This window comes from Hemibagrus wyckioides, linkage group LG08, assembly GCF_019097595.1.
Source record: "Hemibagrus wyckioides isolate EC202008001 linkage group LG08, SWU_Hwy_1.0, whole genome shotgun sequence".
In the NCBI taxonomy this organism is placed as follows: domain Eukaryota; kingdom Metazoa; phylum Chordata; class Actinopteri; order Siluriformes; family Bagridae; genus Hemibagrus; species Hemibagrus wyckioides.
Window position 1 is genome coordinate 16,791,824 of NC_080717.1, and position 21,164 is coordinate 16,812,987.

The following is a 21,164-nucleotide window of genomic DNA, read 5'->3' on the forward strand; positions in this document are numbered from 1 at the left end:
CACATATTTCCTTTCTTCATTAAGATAGAGAGATTGGAAATAAGAGTCTGTAGGGCTCAATTAGCATAGCCTTTTATAATCTGCTTTTTCTTGTCCTCTCTTTATAGCCATGCAAGACCAGTTCCATCTATTTTTCCAGAGAATTCAGTCCTCCTTTAGTAGCTGAGTCCCCATTGCATGACGGCCCTCATACATCTGCTTATCCAATCTTGTGTCCTGGGAACTGGAATGTCTGTTCCAGTCACTGTTGCTTTTCGATTTTTCCTATTCTACTTGAGGCTGAGGAATTTGGCTTAGCCATGTCCTTAACTCTGGGCCGTTCTCCAAACTAATATAGATCAGTGTCGTTATGGCTTTAGCCACAACCAGAGTGACCCTGTTCAGTGGCTCCTGAGGCATTGTAATTAACTTGAATTCTGTCTGTTCCAGTACAGATTTAATATGATTCATGACTGAAAGTATATAGTTTATGCATGCTCATATTCAAATCCAAAATGTCAAAAAGAATTAAAAGTATTTTCTGTGTTTCTGGGTTAACAAAGCACAGAAACTTTAGCTTTTGTAGCAGTAATTAGAATTTGCCTGGAATATATTTTTGGGAAGGTTTTCTACTAAAATACACTTGACCAAACATCCACTGATTCATCTTGGGTCTCATCTTATTATAGTATTATGTAAGACTGTATTCTGAGTCCTTTCACTCTTGCTGTGTACTATTAATTTGAAATAAAACATAGTGCTAATGAGACACTTTATTTGCTAGCCTGTCCCTTGCAGGCAGTGTTAGATATATGTACAGTGTACTGGAATCCAATATTAATGTGCTATTTTAGCAGGGTCAGCCTTAGTGCCAAGAACTTTTTAAATGCTGCATTCTTGATTAATCATCTGATGCAAAAATATATTGAATCTTTCTTAACTGTATTGTCTCCCTGAGCTCTACCTCATTAATCTGTTTCAATTCAGATAAGATTATGTTTCTTCTTGTTCAGGTGTCCTTAAATGCTCCGCAATTTAAATGTAAACTCTTGGGCTATACATAACTAAACTAAATATTAAGTGATGCAGTGATTTTCAGAGTTTTATTGTTTTCAGTTATCTGTCTGAGTATTATTAATTAAAATGTCTGCACTTGGGGCAGCATGGTGGCTAAGTGGTTTGCACTGTTGCCTCACAGCAAGAAGGTCCTGGGTTTAAATCCTGGGTTTGAACAGGCAGGGGCCTTTCTTTGTGGATGGATGGATATCTGCACTTGCATATGCCTGAAATTTCTGACAGATTGTTACATTGCTTTATAGTAACTATGAACTGGTGAGTGGTATTAAATTCTCATCAGATCACATCCAAAGCACAGACCCCTGGCATTACAACTGGCATCATTCCCAGCCATAAGACAGCTTGTCAGCTTTTGCCTGTTGCTTTGATAAATTATAATCTTTCAGTATAGTAAATATTTGCTATGGATATTATGTGGGCCTCTGTGTAGGAACAAAAAATAAAATGTAAACAACTGTTATACCAGTGTGAAGACTTTTTTTTTTTGGTTTACAGTGTACCTTTCTATTATAACTAATATGTCCAGGTAATGTTGGAGAGTGGCACAAAACACTTTCACACAGAAGCAAAATAATATTTATACAAATATTCTGTGTTTATTTTTTACATTACCTTCAGTATGAGGTACATTTCATTAGTTACATTAACAACAGGGCTAGAAAAACTGCTGAGAAATTATATTTGAATTATATTACAAATTATTACACATCATTAGTTACATTAACAACAGGGGTAGAAATAGTGCTGAGAAATTATACCTGAGCTAAAATTTAGGCAAAGTGCCACATTTTTCTTAGTTAAATGTGGAAGTATCCAGCCAAAAAATTAACTCAATTGAAAGTCCAAAAGTTGCTCATTTAAAAAGTATTTAAGGGAAAAGGAAAAATGTTCCAGCTGATGAAATTAATACATTCAATCATTTCACTGGATGCTTTAAAATAAAATGCAAATAAAATGTGCGGAATCCCAGGATAGTCTCGAACACAGTGTTAGAAATGTACAGTGTAATGAAATCCAATATTAATGTGTGATGATCTACATTTTATCTAGTGTCCTTAAATGCTCCACAACTAAACTCTTGGGCAATACAAAACTAAATGTTAAGTGGTGTAGTGATTTTCACAGATGGACCTGGATTTCCGAGGCAGCAGGATAATGATGAAGATGAAGAGGTTTTTTAATGTAATTTGAAGAAAAATATTAATCCCATGAAACAATACTTAAAGTGGTAGATACTTTCACACCTTATGTTTTGGATATAGAATATGATTTGTCTTGAATATGATTTTTTTCTTGTGATGGAAAACCAGTGATAATTCATGTTTTATGAGAAGTAGCTTTTTAACATGACTTCAAGTACAGCTTTGCTGGTTCCTGGTTAAATGCTTGATATCTGATGTCCAACATTACCTGAATCCACTCTCATTTATTTTCACAAAGGCCATTCAGACTTTGTGAATGAATTTCGCTTTACGTGAAATAAATCATGAATGGGAACTAAAACAATGAATGAGCGCGTGCATAGGTGAGTGACCCTTGCACGTGAACAAACGTGAATGAGGGTGCGGGTCAAGGAAAAAGAAAAGAAAAGAAAAGAAAAGAAAAGAAAAGAAAAGAAAAGAAAAGAAAAGAAAAGAAAAGTGAATGTTCAGTTCTCGTCCACGGCGGGGCAGCGTTTCTACACATTGACGAGTCACGGCATTAAGAGAGAATTGAACTCGTCGCCCGAATTATCAAATGTGAATTCGCTCCAAAGCTATAAAAGTGCGTGCGCACGTGCTGCCTCGCGACCGACGCACCGGACGCAAGGAGGCTTAATTCACGCTCTTTTCCAGCCAGTCCAAACTAGACTACTCGAAAAGTTTTGCAATGGCGCCAACACCTGTAAGTGATGCTGAAAAGTGAGGTTTAAAATGAACACAAATGGCAGCATATTAGCGAACAGTTCCACGCTGCCCCCTCACGAGCTCACACTCGGCCGTCCTCGTTGGCTTTCTAGCACTCTGGGGAGCGTGCTCATCTTCACCATCGTGGTCGACATACTGGGCAACCTGCTGGTTATTTTCTCCGTGTACAGGAATAAGAAGCTCAGAAACGCAGGTAAGCCTTTTCTTCAAGGATGCTTTCCAAACATCTCCCTCACAGCATCACATTTCTGCACGTGCAACTTGCATGCATGGCAAGCCATAATTCGGATATATTTTATTACGCAAAAATACAACAGATGCACGTGAAATATTGCTAAGTATTAAGTATTGTAAATAAGTATTGTTTTTTGTTTTTTTTTATCTTGTGGGCTATATTTATAGTAAATTATCATTTTAATTCAGTTCTGTTGAATAGACGAGAAGCTCGAATTAAAAACGACAATTTGTGTTGCATTCAAATAAATGAAACTTAAAGTAGTGCACTGATAAAAATTGATGCACTAAACCATTTCCAGCCCATCAGCATGATTATTTTCAAAAGCAAGTGTGCTGAAAAGCAAAACTGTGCACGTCTTAACCTGTATATTTAATTCAGATGGAAATAATGCACACATTTGAACTAAGTAAATTTATTGCACACTATTAAAGGGTATCTAGCTCAGTGCTTGACTGTACTATAATTATTACACCAGACACACCAGTTACAAGCGGTGAAGCTGTGACTGTGATCAGAGGACTCTGACAGTGCCACTTTAAATATTAATGACGCCTTACCAAAGACAAGATCAGACAATCATTTGCTGTGATAATGCCATATAAACACTTATACACACTCTGTATGTTGCTATATATATATATATATATATATATATGTATTATATATGTATTATATATGTATTATATATACAAAATTAAAAAGTAAATTATTCAAAGTAAATTAAAATGGTAACACTTTGCAGTATGTGAACTGAAGATGCACTAATAATAATCACTCACCATTTCATCTCAACCAGTTGTTTTGTGTCATGCTCCATCTTTTTCTCTTCAATTCCCACTCTAGTACTAGTATGTGCTCTGGGGTCCTGCTCCTTTACCCACAAGGGTAACAGTGTTTTATAAGAATATTTTCTGGTGTTTTAGTCTTGGATAGAGCGTGTTTGATTTAATTTGTTTGATTTACATGTTAATCAATATATTAAATAACAATCATGAATTCAGAGGACTTGTCATAGTTAAGGTTAGCTGTTCAATTAGTAGAAGTAGCAATTAAAACATTACCTTAAAAACCTATACTGTAGTGAAAGTCCTTTTATTAACAAAGGAAAACATAATCTTAAATTAGATCTTAAATATAATATTATTTTTTAAACAATAGCATTCATTTCATAAAATGTGAAGGAAACACTAGGAATCGACTGCCTTGTGCTGCTTCTTTGTGCTTTCATTTATATCAAGATGTTTTTATTGTTGCATTTCATTTAATTTCACTGTATTGTTTGGGAGTCACACCCCACAGCTTAGAGGCTTCAGGTAATTGGCTCAATATCAAACAGAACTGAAATAGCCAGTTACTCTCCCACAAGTGGACAGAGTGCTTATCGCCAGTGACATACTGTCCCATATGCCACTATCATCTGCCAGGAGAGAGAACGCCGTATGCTGCTGCTGTACTTCAAAACTTAGTTGCACGAAAGTAAAGACTACCGAACACAGAATCCGTAAATGAAATTTTGCCCGTAATGTAACTCCATTAACTCCATTACTTGATCTGTGTGTGTGTGTGTGTGTGTGTGTGTAGTAAGTGATATCGTGAGAGGATCAGTGTGGAATCGTTCTCATTCGAAACTGACGCCAGTGACAATGTATTTAATGCATGAATGACTGCTTAATAGTGTATTGTTTACCATGTAGCATTGTTATGTCTGGGCATAAATTACCATTGGAACAGAATTTCTTGCATTTCTGTTAGTGTAAGTGCACAAAAGGAACCTTTTTGGAATGTATTCTGCAGTGTGACCTCCCACTGGGTGCAGTGCAATGCCTACTTTGATTAGTGGGTCACGGTTAACCCACTAATTGTTCTATTACCCTCCTACCATGTAATTCATTATGCTTCTCTCTACTGAGGAAATGTCCCATGGCCTAATGTATAGTCGTCTGACCCACTGGGAATTTCTTATGGCACGGCTGTTTCAAATAATTTCAAACACAGACCATAAAATACAATCACAACACACACATACTGTACTTGCACTGTACAGTAGACACTGAAAGTTCCAAAACATACCTACATACACAAAATATTTACAGTGCATTTTCCTTCAGTTGTGGAACACAGCAGTTTTCTCTCTCCCTCGACACAGATATTCCAATTCAACCAGAAAGACTCAATCCCCTGTGACATCACTGTCTGTTTGGATTATTCAGAGCAAGTGCTCCCTCCTGGCCTGTAGCACTGATTTAAACACACTCAGCATTCCCTGCAGCACCCTACAGCCAATACAACTCATGAGCAGTTAAACATGATGTTCATCTCCGTCGACGGCTTTGTATGTAGGCAGATTGTGGAACGTATGCTGTCCTGGATGAAGTGGGGTTTTTTTCCAAGAAAATTTGCTTCTGTAATTATTTTTGAAAATCTCTGGCGCACTGAATTTCTCTTACTCTTGTTCTCTCACTGTTTTATTCTCACTTAGTGGCCCTGACATGGCTTGCAAGCCCGAGGCAGTTTTATTAAGTCAAGCTCACTGTTCATTCAAGGGGAACTCTTTGCAGCACATTATGTATTATGTCAGTATTATGTTTGTAGCGGACATTACGTAGTTGGGATAAGAGTCAGAATATTCCTTTGTACATGCTTTATTTAAAATGATGCTGATTATTCAATATTGTTATGGAGACAATGAGTGCAGGTATTTGTGGCCTGCAAATAATCTATTGTATAAGAAGCACAATGGTTCATGTTGTAGGTTTATGCTGTTAAATTATAAAAAGAGAATATAGTTCATGTTTCTGTCCTCATTTCTTCTTATCTTGCCTTGTGGCTTGCCTTTGGCGTTCTTTCGTAGTAAAAGAAAAAAAAAAATCTTGCTGAATTTTGTCAACTCATACGTTGTGGTTTTGTGCACTGAGACATTCTGCTCTGTTGTGGTGCTGCTTGTTAACATCTTGTATGGAAACTTGTGGAAAAAGCTCCTGACTCTGCTAGAAAGTGCTAAGGCTAAGGGCCAAGAAACTTTCTCCTGTTGAATCCAGAGCTAATATGATACATCTTCCAGAGGCTGGTTTAAATTTATCTGACATCTGGTGAAGCTGTCTTTAAACTTGGTGCTATGAAAATTCACTAAAAATTACATGTCGCCTCTCTTTCCTGAAAAAGGTCCTAATTTCTACAGAGACAGTTTCATTTTGTTGGTTATTGCCTGGGTTCTCTATTTTTCACGATTGCCACAGTTGAAACTCCATATGATCAAGTCACAATAATTGTTACGATATTATTAGATCAGTTGAAATACACAGTTAGGGCACAGTATTAGGTTGCTGATAGGTTGGTTGTCCTCATGATGACTCCATCCGCAGGACTTTGCACATGCACGTCTTCCATGTCTTGTTTACTTTGCACTCTGTACACTTTATACTTGCACAGAATCTTTTCTTTCTTTCTGCATGTTCTTATAACTCATGTCATAGGCTGCTGGAAGGATTCACAGAGTAAGAATCTTATTGTATGGTGTAACAGACTGTTTCCTGTACATATGACAATAAACTCTTGAATCTTGAATAATTGAAGCTAGTGTCACAAAACTTTCCCAAACGGCATTCAGTTTATTTGCCTTGCAATATATAAAAAACCCTTCAAAATGTCACTGCTCAGGCTTAATTCTGGAAAACAGCCATGAACAAAAAAAAAAATCTGGTTTTGATCACAACTGTGTTTTTTCTTCTAGTAACATTCTTTGAAATCTCTTTATTAATAATGCATAAATGTATTTTACTAAAACGGTGTGGAAATGTTTTTATTTGTTTTTTTCATACCTTGCCTTAGCGTCTTCCTGCAGAGATAGCTTCAGGTTACAAACAGCAGTAAAAACAGTGTCTACTGCAAGATATCTGCAACCTTCCTAGCCAAGTGTGCTTTTCCCCTGATTTGATTAGAATGTAGGAGAAATACATGCTTATAGTGAAACAGAATTCGGTGTACGATCAGATCAGCTGCTGTCCAACTGCACCTGCTTCATCACATTGTCATCAAAACAGAAGGATGTTTAAATACACTGTACACAGACTAGGAAGCTTGAATATATGTTAAAAAGGTGTAACATTAATAGCGAGAAATAATGAACAAAACTGATAACAGAGACAGATAGAACCAGTGTTATTTCACCACCTACATGAGTGCAGAGATCAGTGCTGTAATGATACAGCTTGTGTCTATACATCAGGAGTGATGGTGGTGCTGGTGATGAGGCAGACACTGATGTGGATGATGGTAATAGTTGAAGTGATAATGAACATTTACTATTGTAAATCTTACACTGTGAAGGCCATCATCATCAAGTGGAGAAAATGTTACACCACAATGATATTACCATGAATAGACTGTCTCTCCAAACCTGATGAAAGAACAAGAAGGACTCTTAATCAGGGAGGCATGAAGAGACCAAGGGCAACATTACAGTTGCAGAACTATTCTTGTATTTACATGCTACAGTGGAAGGGCTGGAGTGCTAGATGGAAGCTGTTTCTTCCAAAAAAAAAAAAAAATGAACACCCCTCCACCCCCCTAATCCAAGCCCACCTACATTTGCCAAACCATGTGTCTGATGAGAACACAATAACATTGGGAAGTATAAAGCTGCTGTGACTGGACAGTCCACCAATACGCCATATTTGTAATTTACGTTCTGCTTTCTTACACTCTCGGCTAAGTGCCTGCATGCAGTCTTTCATCCATTTCAGGGATTTGGACCTAGTTTGTCCGGTCTTAAATAGAGCAACACAGTGTGTGATGCTAGAACAAAATGCAAAAGGGTTTCTGTTTCTCTGATGGTGAGAGGTGAGGAGATGCAGCTACAATAGAGACTGCCTGAGAAATGTTTAAGCTTTTTTTAATTATTATTCATCATAAGATTATTACTCATCAAGATGATCCCAATAAATTCTTGGCCAAATTCTATAACACCTAGTGTGATGACATGCTCTCAATATCAGTGTGAGTTACAATGCTGAAATTTTACTGTCAATTCATGTGATCCATGCTCATGTATAAAGTAGGGTCACACAAAAAAACAAACATTTCACATTGGACTGTATTTGTAGCTTCTGCTTGAATTTTGTGTGATCTTACTGTATGTTGTCCCCATACTGCTTTTAGGTGAGCAAAATTGTGCATCTTGCCTTTTATCTTCAGCTGTGTTTTATCACAGTAGCAGCTGGTGAGTTTTATGCATCCTAAGATCTCAGTTCTGAACTCATGACCAAAGAAATGTTTTACAGTGTATAATGTAACCTGGGAAGGATCTGATAAGCATGTTATGAGGGAATTATTCATTTACTAGTGGCATTCTAGGACTATAGGTTTTATTATCATGAACGTGATGAATTAATCAATGCATTTTTCACTGACATGCATTCCATGATTACTAACAGACTATAGTCCAGTGTCCAGATGTACTGAGTCAAGTGCATTAGACAGCATTAACATATAGAGCTTTTTGTATAAAATAGGATAGGAGCCCATTGAGATGTGTTTATATTATGCATACCTACTGGGTTATTGTTATTTAAAGAGTAGAGTGTATAAATGAATCCTTGTGATCTGCTGCTGAATTTTGACTCTTAAGGGCTTTTCACACAGGGCTTAATCCTGGGTTATCGTTCTTTCCACTTTTCTCAATTTCCCTTTTAACCCTGGGTAGAGAAACATTTTAAACTCGTAAATTTTTGGCTTGCCTTCTTCCCATAGTGCATCCTGGTGCCATGTATTCCCCAGGTAAGTGACACACATGCACCTAGCTGTGAAACTGATGTCAAAGAAAACATAATTCATCAGATCAGGCCATCTTCTTTCATTGATTCTATTCTGATGCTTTCTGTAGGTGCTTTTGGCTATGGACAGTGATCAGCATATTCACTCTGACAGGTCTGCGGCTATGCAACATCAACATTTACATCATTTGGCAGATGCCCTTATCCGTAGCACCTTACATTTATCTCATTTATACAACTGAGTAGTTGATGGTTAAGGACCTCAAACTCACAAGATTCCAAGCAGTGGTCCAACACCTTTGTCATTGAGCTACCTCAGCCCATACAGGACTTAAAGATCTGTTGCTAAAATCCTGGTGCAAGATCGCCCAGCACGCTTTCAGAGGTCTTGTGGAGTCTGTAACTCAGTGGGTCAGAGATATTTTAGCAGCACAAGGGGGACCTACACATATGTAGTATACAGTGTATATGTTGTATACAGTGGAGTCAGAGGAATTTTCTCTTATTAAAAGTGGAAAGTTTTAAAACGGTAACATTCAAAAAAAAGTAAATGTTTTTTTAGTTCTAGGTCACTATTTAAATGTAAGCAAATCAGTGATATTGAACATGTTAATTGCTTTGTACAGAAGGTCAGATTATCCTCATGATTGATCTCTTCTGTTGAAGCATGGGTTCAGACAACACTGATGGATTTGATCTAAAATGGATCATAAGGTTTTACACAAACTTGTGGAGTTCATACCAGCTCGGGTGCAAACTGTCATAAAAGCACAAAAGGGGACAAACCAAATACTAACTCTGAAATTCCTGTAAATATTCCAGAGATTCTACTTCTCACTTAAGTTCTTAGACGTATTTTCACTAATGGTATGGAGTATGGAACATCCCTTTCAAAAACCATAAGCATTAATACTGAGGTTTAATATTAGTAATGGGCTTTCCAATAGATTTTGGATGGGGATGTTCTGGAGATTTGCCCATTCAGCCACAAGATAGCAAGAGGTCAGACACTGATGTCATGTGAACAACCGTCATCCCAATTCATCCCATAGGTGTTCAGTGGGGTTGAGGTCAGGACACTGTGCAAACCACTGAGTTCATCCTCACTAGCCTTGTCAAACCATGTATTTGTCAGCTGGGTCTTCTAATTCCAGTAAGGGAAAATCTGTAATGCTATAGCCATACTGAGCAATTTAGGGAAGGTGTGAGGGTCAGCTGTCCACATACTTTTGGCCACAGAGTATATTGCAGTATTCTCAGCATGTCAAATGTCTAATGTAAAACTGGCTAGAAAACTTACAGGCCTGGTCAAAGAGCTTTTCTTTAAACATATTGTAAGTTCAGCAGGAAAGTAACTGACACCCTAATATGTAGCACTGGTGCTAAAAATGTACTGGTGTCATTATAACACATTTGAGAATTACCTTCAAGTATAAAAGATAAAAGTGACAGTTACTAGTGTTAGTTGCCTAACTAGAATTGGTAAGAATTATGGAGTAACCATTTCTAACCTTTCAACTACTCGGATTTAGATTTTTGCATTTTTCCTTAGTGTCCCGGTTATACCAAAACAATATGATATATTCAGTATATTCAGTGTTTTACTGAGAAAAACTGTTACAAAACATGCTGAACTTTACTTTAAACTTTTACTTTACTGAACTGAACTTTAAAAAAAAATGAACAGCGGCATAATTTTAGCAATTTAGGAAACTCCAATCGACATCTGTACAGACTGTTCCCAATGTAACTTAGCTGAAAATGTTTTTAAGGGTAAAAAAGGAAGGATACATATTTGTGGATACACACAGCTGTAGTTTGCAGTTACTTAAGGCCAGGGCCTAGGTTTTGCTGCATTTATACTACAAATTGTATGCTTTTTAAATAGTTCATTGTCAAGTAACAGAGAGTAGTCATTCCTTCGCAAGATAGTGATGTCCACAGAAAGGCTTTAGGGCCTTTTGGGTGTTCTAGACTGTTCATCCCTCTGGCTGAAGAGAGAACACTTCAGCCCAAAAGCAGAAGTTTGAGCTGCTGTTTTGTTCTTCTGCTCTAATAATTGCTTCCAGCGTCAAGCTAAATCCACAAAGTCATGAAGCCATTTACATACCATACCAGGAATCATATCATCCGATCTGCCATCTATCAGCAAGCTTTAGCTCAATCATCGTTTAAACCACCATAGCTCAATGCTTTAAAGCTCAGAATATAAAAATATTTTTTCTTCTTGTACAAAGAAAGCAGCAAGCGTGCCTTGAACTAGTGGAAAAAGCATGAATGATATTTTGAAATACTTGAAAGCTTGTGTTCCCCCTGTGCCTCCCGGCAATAAGATGCCGCACGCAGAGGACAGAGTCACGCAGGCTTAGTGCTAATGAGGGAAGACAGATGGGAGAAAGGGTTCCATGTCACTATTGCTCAGGTCATGCTACACGCTTCTCAGTCTAACTGACTGCAAAAATATTATTTTCAAAAGGATTTAAAATGAGTTAAATTTGTTGAATACATCCAAAGTGCTGTGAGGGTGAAAGAGCTGACAAAACGAGCACTGCAATGTTTCTAAATGAACCATATCACAACTCTCTCCTGAGACGGACCCCGAAGTTCAGAACGTTCCTCAAAGGAGAACGAAACATCACATGACAAAAGCAGGTGCAACCCAAATGCTTTTAATAGAGAAAGCAGCTGACAGACTTAGGAAAGGTATGACTTAATTAAAAAGTGGTGAAGGTCATTCTATTAAAATGCATTGGCATCATTGATGAAATAGACATCTATAACAAGTCTTAACCTTGAGTTTTGAAATATCTTTTTAGCTTTTTTTTTTTTTTTGCTAGCTCATATTTTTCATTGATGTGGTCATTTTTGGTCTCTTCTGTTTTTTGGGGTTTTTTTTTCTCTTTTTTATGTTTTTGCTTTTAAAATTTCAACCAACAGGTTTGTTTGTTTATTTATTTATTTATTTACTTGCTTATTAATTTACTTATTCATTTATTTGTTTATTCCCATTTTTGCATTTGCAGCTTCATTAATGTCAAATCATTACAATGTTTTTAAAGAGCACAAGGTAAAATAAGACAAAAAGCATGTATAACTATGAAATAGGGAACGATCTGAAATGAGATGTGATACTTGAAAAAATAAAACTATACTTAATCACTCATTCCTCCAGCGTAGTAAAACATTCAGATATCAGGTTTGTATATAAATCTCATTTCAAGCTATTCTCTTCTCTTATATAATAAAAATATTTTTATCTTTGTGCAAAGGCTTTAGAAAAGATTAAGTCTGTTTAAATATTAAAGTGTATTGCATTCTGTTTTACTATACTATTTTTCACAAATATTGCATAGGCATAATCATTTTACATATTTACATAATTTTCTCATACTTCTCTCAATGAGAAATCAGGCTGAAATTTCCCTATATTTGTTTTGCAGGGAATATATTTGTGGTGAGCCTGGCAGTGGCAGACCTAGTCGTGGCAGTTTATCCCTACCCACTGGTGCTGATGTCTATTTTCAACAATGGATGGAACCTGGGTTTTGTACATTGCCAAATCAGTGGCTTTCTGATGGGCCTAAGTGTCATTGGGTCCATATTTAATATCACCGGCATTGCTCTAAACCGGTACTGTTACATTTGTCACAGCCTCAAGTATGACAAGCTCTACAGCGACAAAAACTCCCTTTGCTACGTCATCCTAATATGGATCCTAACTGTTGTCGCTATTGTGCCAAACTTCTTCGTGGGCTCGCTGCAGTATGACCCCCGAGTGTACTCGTGCACATTCGCGCAATCAGCCAGTTCGGCCTATACCATTGCCGTGGTCTTCTTTCACTTCATCCTTCCCATACTGGTCGTCACCTATTGCTACATGAGGATCTGGATTCTGGTCATTCAGGTGCGGAGACGTGTCAAGCCCGAGTTCCGACCCAAACTTACGCCACATACAGTGAGGAATTTTGTCACCATGTTTGTAGTGTTCGTGCTTTTCGCCATCTGTTGGGCACCGCTTAACTTTATCGGCCTGGCCGTTGCCGTGAACCCTGAGCGGGTGGCGCCTCTCATCCCGGAGTGGCTCTTTGTATTCAGTTATTTCATGGCCTACTTTAACAGCTGCCTTAATGCCATTGTGTATGGACTTCTCAATCAGAACTTTAGACAAGAGTACAAAAAAATCATCATCTCATTTTGCACTGCTAGGATGTTCTACCCAGACAGCTCTAATGACGCTGTAGACAGGATGAAAAGCAAGCCATCCGCTTTAATGTCAAACAACAACCAAGTGAAAGTTGACTCAGTGTAAACACTTGAAGGTTTAAGTCAAGATGAGCAAGACATACTCCAAATACCCCTCTGCACCCCTTGGGACTGTAAATGGTACTATATACATATAATAAACCTATAAACAATGTATTCAGGCATACAGGGCGTATGGATTTTCTTTAACAGATTCTTTTTTAAATGGTGCATTGCAGATATCCTGTCTCATGTTTACATTTCATAATGGGGAAAGACGGATTTATTTATTGTGACAGTTTTTATTGATATTTTACGGCTATCATTTTGTTCCCAAATGTCACCTCAAAGTAACATAAAAAAAATTTTGATTTAACATATTATAATTGTACATATTGCATTTGACATTTGATAACGGTCTTTGCCCACGGTCAAAATACAAAGAGGTTGTCTACAGCACATGAAAACCCCCTTTTAAGCCCTGGAGCTTAATATATAATTGCTGTTTGGCACTAAACAGTCAGCAAGGTTATGTTACTTTGCGGAATACAAATATATTTTGACTCCATTGATGGATTGGTGAACAAATTGCACTGTATGTTTTTGATTGGGAATTTCTATATTTTTATAACCTTCTTGTATGTGGCATAGTATACAGGGTGATTCAAAAGTGTTAGTGCCATTTTTGTGGTGTCAGTGTCAAAAGACACTGTAATACTCTAGTCGAACCATCCATGTGCAAACTCAAGCTGGTAGCAACTTCACCAAAAATGACAACAGTACTGTAAAGAAAACTGTAAAGAAAACTGCTGCCAGTATGCTTTAACATTGTTTAATTTTTTTTTTTTTAATCAACCTGTACATGAAGAAGAACGTTTAAAAAATCGAAAGCTTGACAAGAGGATGAAGTAAAAGTGCTGGAAATATTTATCATGGAAGGCTGAATAGGTAATGCAAAATTTCAGGTCATATGGAGAATTGCTGTGAGCAAAATAAACCTGGTGATAATGATCTGTTTGTATTTGTGCATGCTCCAAATTCTGTGTGCAAAACACCTTTATTGTGTCACTTTGCTGTCAGACATTTTATACATCACTTTTGTTTTCAACATAAAGCAAAATGACTGAACATATTTGTTTGTCTGTCTTTGAGATGTCACATGAGTCTTTTACTGAAATAAGCCTAGTGCTGCCTGTACACACAGGGTATTTATTTTCATATTCTCTCTCAAGATTTTTTAAAAATACAATTGTGAATGTAGGATTACAAATTTATGACGATTATCCCATTTATTATGTTGCCACATTCTCGGGTATTGTCATATTTTCAGAAACTGCAATCCAGCTTTGCGGGTTTTTTTTGTTTTTGTTTTTTTGCTCCAAGTCTAATCTGGCAGACAAGAAAAACTTTAAAATACTTTGGATCATCTGAGGAGAAACCGATTTCTGGGCCAAATGATCTGTTTTACGTATTTTCTTATCACAATGATGCCTCCAGTAGGTTTGCCGGATATCTGTCAGCAATAGAATCAGACGTTGAGGTAGGTTTCTATCCATGCACGATTCTTTCATAGAATGATTCATCTTGTGCATCCTGACCATACACAGTGTACAATCGCTGAGCTATTTTTAAGTGCAAGTTGCTGTGTCCATGCCCACAGATGTTGTTTCTATGCTTAGAGCTGAATGTGTCTCTAAGTCTGTGGAAGCTGAAATAAATGCATTTTGTGTTTGAACAGCTCTGATAAATAATCCTGTTTCCTTTCATTGCCTACCCATTCACTCTTTTCTTCCCTTAGGCATCTAATGTACCTTGTCATCCTTTATCTTATTCCTAAAGAATATGAAAAAAAAAATGTAAATAGCGTCTAAAATGATGAGGTGCAGATACCAGGTAACACTGCTATTAATGGCCATGAGCTGTGCACAGTAAAAAAACATAAACCATTTTGCCCATGAGGTTAGGATACATTCCTCAGGTCTGCAAGCATGGATAAGAAAAATTGGTACTGTAACATTTCACCTAAATCAACAACATTGACATTTACAGTATTTGGCAGATGCCCTTATCCAGAGCGCTTTACATACATCTTATTTTATCCAACTGGGCAGTTAAGGGGTAAGGGCCTTGCTCAGGGACCCAGGGGTGGCAGCATGCAAGTGGAGAGATTTGAGCACACAACCTTCCGCTCTGTCGTTCAAGGTCCTTACCACCGAGATACTACCCCCAAGATACCACTGATCAACCCTACTGGTAGGTTCAGTTCAGAGCTTTATGTTTAAGTGTGACAAAGAAATAAACTGATTGGGCCCATCCACTGATAAATCAAATCCCCCTAGAATGTGCCTCAGAACTGAAATTGTGATAGAATGGGTGCATATGTCACCCAGATCCATTAAGAAGGTTAGTGGAAAAGCTTTGTTGGCAGTCCTTAGCACAAGTTGTGGAGAGATTTGTCAAAGCTTATCCTATCTGTGCCCTGTTTCGCACCACATGACAAGAACCCTTAGGTGTTCTAGAACCTCTACCCATCCCACATCAACCGTGGTCACACATTGCAGTAGATTTCATCACTGGAAATCTCCCAAGGTGATACCACAATACTAGCAATCGTTGATGAATTTTCTAAAGCATGCCATGTAATACCTCTCCTCCAAGCTCCCTACAACCATGGAGACAAAATTTTGTCCAATTCACCACACATGTATTGCAGACATTTTGCACACAATTAAATGTCAGTCTGTTGTCATGGTTCTATGCCTAATCCAATGTCCAAGTTATAAAAATTCCAAGTAAAAGAAGAAGCCTTTATTATAGTTACATATACATACAGCAGATTTCTTTGCAGATCAGAGTGCAGGATCAGCCATGATAAAGCACCCCTGGAGCAGAGAGAAAATTAAGGGCCTTGCTCAGGGGCCCTACACTGGCAGCTTGGCAGTCCTGGGGCTTCAACTCCAATCACTGCCCCAAAAGGATTTTTGCATATCCCATCTTATTAGGAAGGTAGGGTCAAAGCGCAGGGTCAGCCACTGTGCAGTATCCCGGGAGCAGGTAGGATTAAGGGCCTTGCTCAGGGGCCCAGCAACAGCAGCTCAGAGGCTTCAACCCAGACCTGCTGATCAGTGACCCAGCACCTTAACCGCTGAGCCACATCACTTACTTGTTCAATGTTTGACAAATTGGTCTGGAGAACTCTTGGATGTCCCACAGTGAATGAATGGATGGGAAGAAGCAACAGTGGAGAAGGAAGAAGGAAGCAGTGCATGTCTGCCTGCAGAGAGCCATCTGCACACAGAAGAACCAGACAGACAGACATCACTGCCTTCACCCACCCAACTGAAACCTGGACAAATGCTCTGCCTCTCCACATGAACATGAAACTGAAGTTATGTTCTCAAAATGTAAGTCCTTTGTCAGTTGTCCTTTTAATGAAAGACAAGTGAATTCAGTAGCATATAGGTTGGAACTGGTACCTGCAGGATAGCCCTCACTTTCCCAGTGCCTGCTGTTCCATCTACTGAAAACCAGATGACCGATAATGTGCCACATGTGTCTTGATTCAAGGCAATACTGCAACTGCCCCTTTGCAGAAGTGATCTGGCTCTTTGTTTTAATCCTCCACTGAGTCCTGTTCTTTGCAACAGCATGTTCTATTAGCTGAAGCAAGCTGGTTCAAGGTCTTTGTCAAAAATACCATAGCGATTCCTTTCCCAAACAGTGGAATACCAATTACCTAATTAAATAACAAATTACCAAAATAATAAGAGGTAAGTATTGCTCCCTTACCTTTGTGAGAAATCCAATACAATCAGAAAAGTTATTTTTATATCAGGTACTCTACATCGCTTTGCATAAGATGCTATTCAAATTATTCTAGCAAGCAGGTTTTATAGGATGGACTTCCTAAGTATTCATATACTGTAAAGGTGACTTTCTAAAGTAAGGGGTAAGGGATTTTATTTAATTATTTAGTCACAGGACTCAGCTTTAATAAATCACAGGACTTTAGAGTTAATAGATCACACTTAGCTTTGTCAGGTCAGAGAGTCATTTATAGTAAGAAAAAACGAATTAAACAGTTAAGATAATTTTTCATCCTCTAATTTCATCGCTCGTTTGCATCATTACCTAGGTGTGATGCTAGATGTTTAGCTAGAGAACTGGCCATTGGACTAGTGAACAGTTTGTAATGTATTTGTTATTGATGTAATGTAACTAGTTTATATTGAACAGCAGTGAGTTTTCCAAGGTGTCTGCTCACCCCGTGTGTGTTTATTGCTCTGTGGTTTAGCTAGCTTGTTAACACTCTCTGACACATACTTAATAACAGGCTGGAAAAAAAATTAGATAATACAATACACAGAGAACATAATTAAAATACAAGCCAGACATTTGTCTTGAACATTGTTTTGTTCTCTGCATTGAATTTTAGAAGATATACTTTATACTGTACACACGTGCTTTAGCAGTGCTAACATGAACAGCTGTTCACACATTCCCCTGTGCACCTTATGTACATCTCTATATATAGAGATATACTGTATACACTATATAGAACGTCAAAGCTTTATTTCCCGGTTCTGTAGGCTTCTATGTATATACTTGTAAATTATTTTATTAATTAATGGCAGAATTTCTGGGACATGTACAATATTTGTCACTGTACGTAGAGATGATAAACAGAAGGATGAGCCCTGTTAGTTTCTGGGTAAAATTTTTTTATTATTGTCATGATTGTTGTCATTATCTGTATCTCAAAACCAAAAACTATGACCATACACTAATCAGAAAGATCCTGAATATTGAAAACACTTTACGTTTAAATGCTACATAAGAGGGGTTTGAAGTACAGGCACTAAACATAACAGGGAAATCGGTTAGTTTTGATTCTCAAAGGTTTTGTGAAGAAGCTAGAAATATTAACCATTCAAAAAAGCTGAAGGTAAATTCAGATAAAACATCAACAAAAAAACCCAAACAAACAGATTGGAGTCACTTTTTGCTATTTCATATCCAATTTCATATCCAATTTCATGTCTAATTTCATATCTAATTGCTCTTATCTACCAGGTGTTAATGTGTGGTGCAGGAGTGATGGTGGCACAGCACAGCAGATTTGCAGCTGAGGTACACTGATTATAGTGGTTTCTATAAACCTGCACAGGATCTTTACTCAATGGTTTGACAAAGTCTGTTGTTTGTGTGTCTTGTGTGTGAGGGGAAATTAAGGTAGTGTATGTGTGTGGTCTGTTCATTTAAAAGAGATCTGTTAAAAAGTATGAAATTTCATACTCTAACTTTAAACCAAAAGACTTTGAAAAACAAAAGAAACAGTTTCCTAGTCTGCTTTAGAACTGAAAAACATTATTGTACCATCATATGATTTTGCATTTGGCCAGAGAGAGAGGTTTCATAATACGCAAGTCTGTTTTTATATACTTATTTAATCTCCTACTGAGTCTATGAAAGCAACAAACTGATAATCTGATATGACCTACGTTGTTGTTTCAGATTAGTACCAATTTACCATAATTCCTCCCTTTAGCACCTTATGTTTATCATCAAAACACACCCATCCTTTTCATTTTGCTCCTTCACTCCTTATTTCTGTGGTGTAAAGTCAGTAATATACATAATTTGTTTATATTGGCTTTGTACATTTTAATTGAAATGAGAGAAACCTGAATATTACATTTGACTAATATAAACAAAATTACATTTTGGATATAATAATATGTGTACAAAAATGGCATATAGACCTGAGGTTGTTCTATCAGTTTTCCCTTATCTCTAGTGTTTTCTCAGTAAACATGGCTTCCAGAGTGTGATAATATGATACATATTTGAGATGTTCTGCATATTTGCAATTCTGATCATGACAACAAAGCATCACCAAAGTGTCTAACATCCAGCAAGGCTGTATCTCAGATTCTTTTGACCTCTGATATGAAATGTGACATGAAAGGTTTGAGTAAATGCTATAATAAAGTTCTGCATTTAGGCTTATTCTATGCTCCTGTGTCATCTGCTTTGTAGAAAACTTCACACCTGAATTATACAGAGAGTCAGCATGTGAAGGGCAAATATAGCATGTGGCTTTTTGGGCAAAGCAGTGCCCCTGTAGTACCACTGCGCACACCTGCACCAATTACCTTACTCTCCTCAAGGCATTTTATACATGAATCATCTCATGGTTCAATCATCTCATGGTCTCATCTACAAACACTTAGCATGCTCAGATGTTTAGCAGGCTAATCATTCTCCACAAGGGAGAGCTATTACTCAGGTAGCATTTAGGTGTATCCTTATTAAACGTAAAGTAGTGCTATGCACCCTTCAGCACCATGATCTGCAAAATGCACTCACAAATATTTGCCCTCACAAAATGTTTATGTAGGCAAAAAAAGATGCAAAACTATCAATACGATATGATGACATGCTGTAATTGTTTTTCCTTTTCTCATTTTCTTCTTCTTCTTCTTGACTGATATTGCTCACTTTGCCTAACCAGTTACTTACAGCATTCGCTGAATGCATGCCTATACAGGGACCTTTGATATCATTAATGTTTCCAAAAGAGCTTTTTTGTTTAAAATTTTACATTTCTGGCATTTGGCAGATGCTGTTACCCAGAGCAACATACAAAAGTCTCTATCAATGAATACATTAACACTGGTTCAATAGATCACAGACTTAGGGTGCCATCAGCCTTAAAATTGTGTTGGGAGTTTTTTATATAACAATACATAAAGCAAACAGGGAAAATAAGAGCTAGTTTAAGTGTTTCAGGAAGAGGTAGGTCTTCATCCGTCGTTTGAAGACAGCCAGTGAGCTGTTTGGACATATAGGGGAAGTTCATTCCACCACCTCAGTGCCAGAACTGGCATGACAAGAGACTGAACTAAAAATGACAAAAGACTGAACAAGCACCTGAGCAGCCTATGTGTATAAAAATGGCTGAATCCTTCTGATGCTGTAGAGAAGAACCCGACACAACCATGTCACATTAGCAATATGGGAGAAAAAGAACAGTTGATTGTCTATGGATACCCCAAGGTTGTGAGCAGTAGCTGAAGGGGAGATCAGAGAGTTATGCTGGGATATTGCAAGATCCTGGCCTGGGGATGAATCACCTGGGGTGACCAGCTGTTTTGCTGGGAATGAGTTTCATCTGATGAGCCATTATTTATCATGATAGGTCCCCCAGACAAGCCGAGATCTGAGCAGAAGCCGTTGTATCTGAGGGAGGGAAGGAGAAGACAAGTTGAGTGTCATCAGCATAGCAGTGGTAAGAGAACAAATGTGAGGATATAACTTTGCCAAGAGAGTGAGTATAGATGGAGAAAAGGGAAAGGCCAAGTACCGAGCCTTGTGGGGCAGCAGTGGAGAGTCTGTGTGGAGCAGATGTCAATCCCCTCCATGTTACCTGATATGAGTGACCATCCAGGTAAGAAGCAAACCATTCCCATGCTGTTCCTCAAATTCCAAACCCCTGAAAGTGGACAAGAGAGTCTTGTGGTTGATTATGTCAGATATTGCCAAAAGGTCAAGGAGGATGAGGACAGATAACAGCTTTGCTGATCTAGCAGCATATAGTTTCTCAGTGACAGCCAAAAGGGTAGTCTTCTCTTCTTTGTGTACAGATACGCTTTGTTAACATGCAGAGAAAAATCTCATCTTAATTTTATACTGGTTTGCAGCAGTTATAGCTGCAGTGCACATCAGTCTGTGGTGTAAATGATGAAATCTAATGTCAGAATAACAGTATTTAAACACATTAACACTGCATATTAGTGGTTAAAGCCAGTTGTATGTGATATTAATGGAGGTTTGGCACAAGGTGCTGCTTCAGGTGTGCATTGACCCGGAGTTGCTTAGTGACCAGAGTGGAACTGCACACATCGCGTTCCCAGAGCAATATGTACACTTCTGTACTACACACCTGTA

The 21,164-nt window shown here is 37.8% G+C and overlaps 1 protein-coding gene across 1 annotated transcript; it reads left to right on the forward strand.

Moving 5' to 3' along the window:
- Positions 1–2,768: 2,768 nt before the first annotated feature.
- Positions 2,769–14,866, forward strand: mtnr1ab (melatonin receptor 1A b). The gene is made up of 2 exons (XM_058396450.1): positions 2,769–3,156; positions 12,413–14,866. Exons 1-2 carry the CDS (start codon positions 2,970–2,972, stop codon positions 13,279–13,281), a joined length of 1,056 nt encoding a protein of 351 aa, XP_058252433.1. The 5' UTR covers positions 2,769–2,969; the 3' UTR covers positions 13,282–14,866.
- The last annotated feature ends 6,298 nt before the right edge of the window (positions 14,867–21,164 follow it).

What these genes read in the sequence shown, in the direction of transcription:
- mtnr1ab (XM_058396450.1), top strand. Translation starts at nt 2,970, where the DNA reads ATGAACACAAATGGCAGCATATTAGCGAACAGTTCCACGCTGCCCCCT. An exon ending in TAAGAAGCTCAGAAACGCAG is followed by an intron (nt 3,157 to 12,412) that starts GTAAGCCTTTTC and finishes TTTGTTTTGCAG; the next exon opens with GGAATATATTTGTGGTGAGC.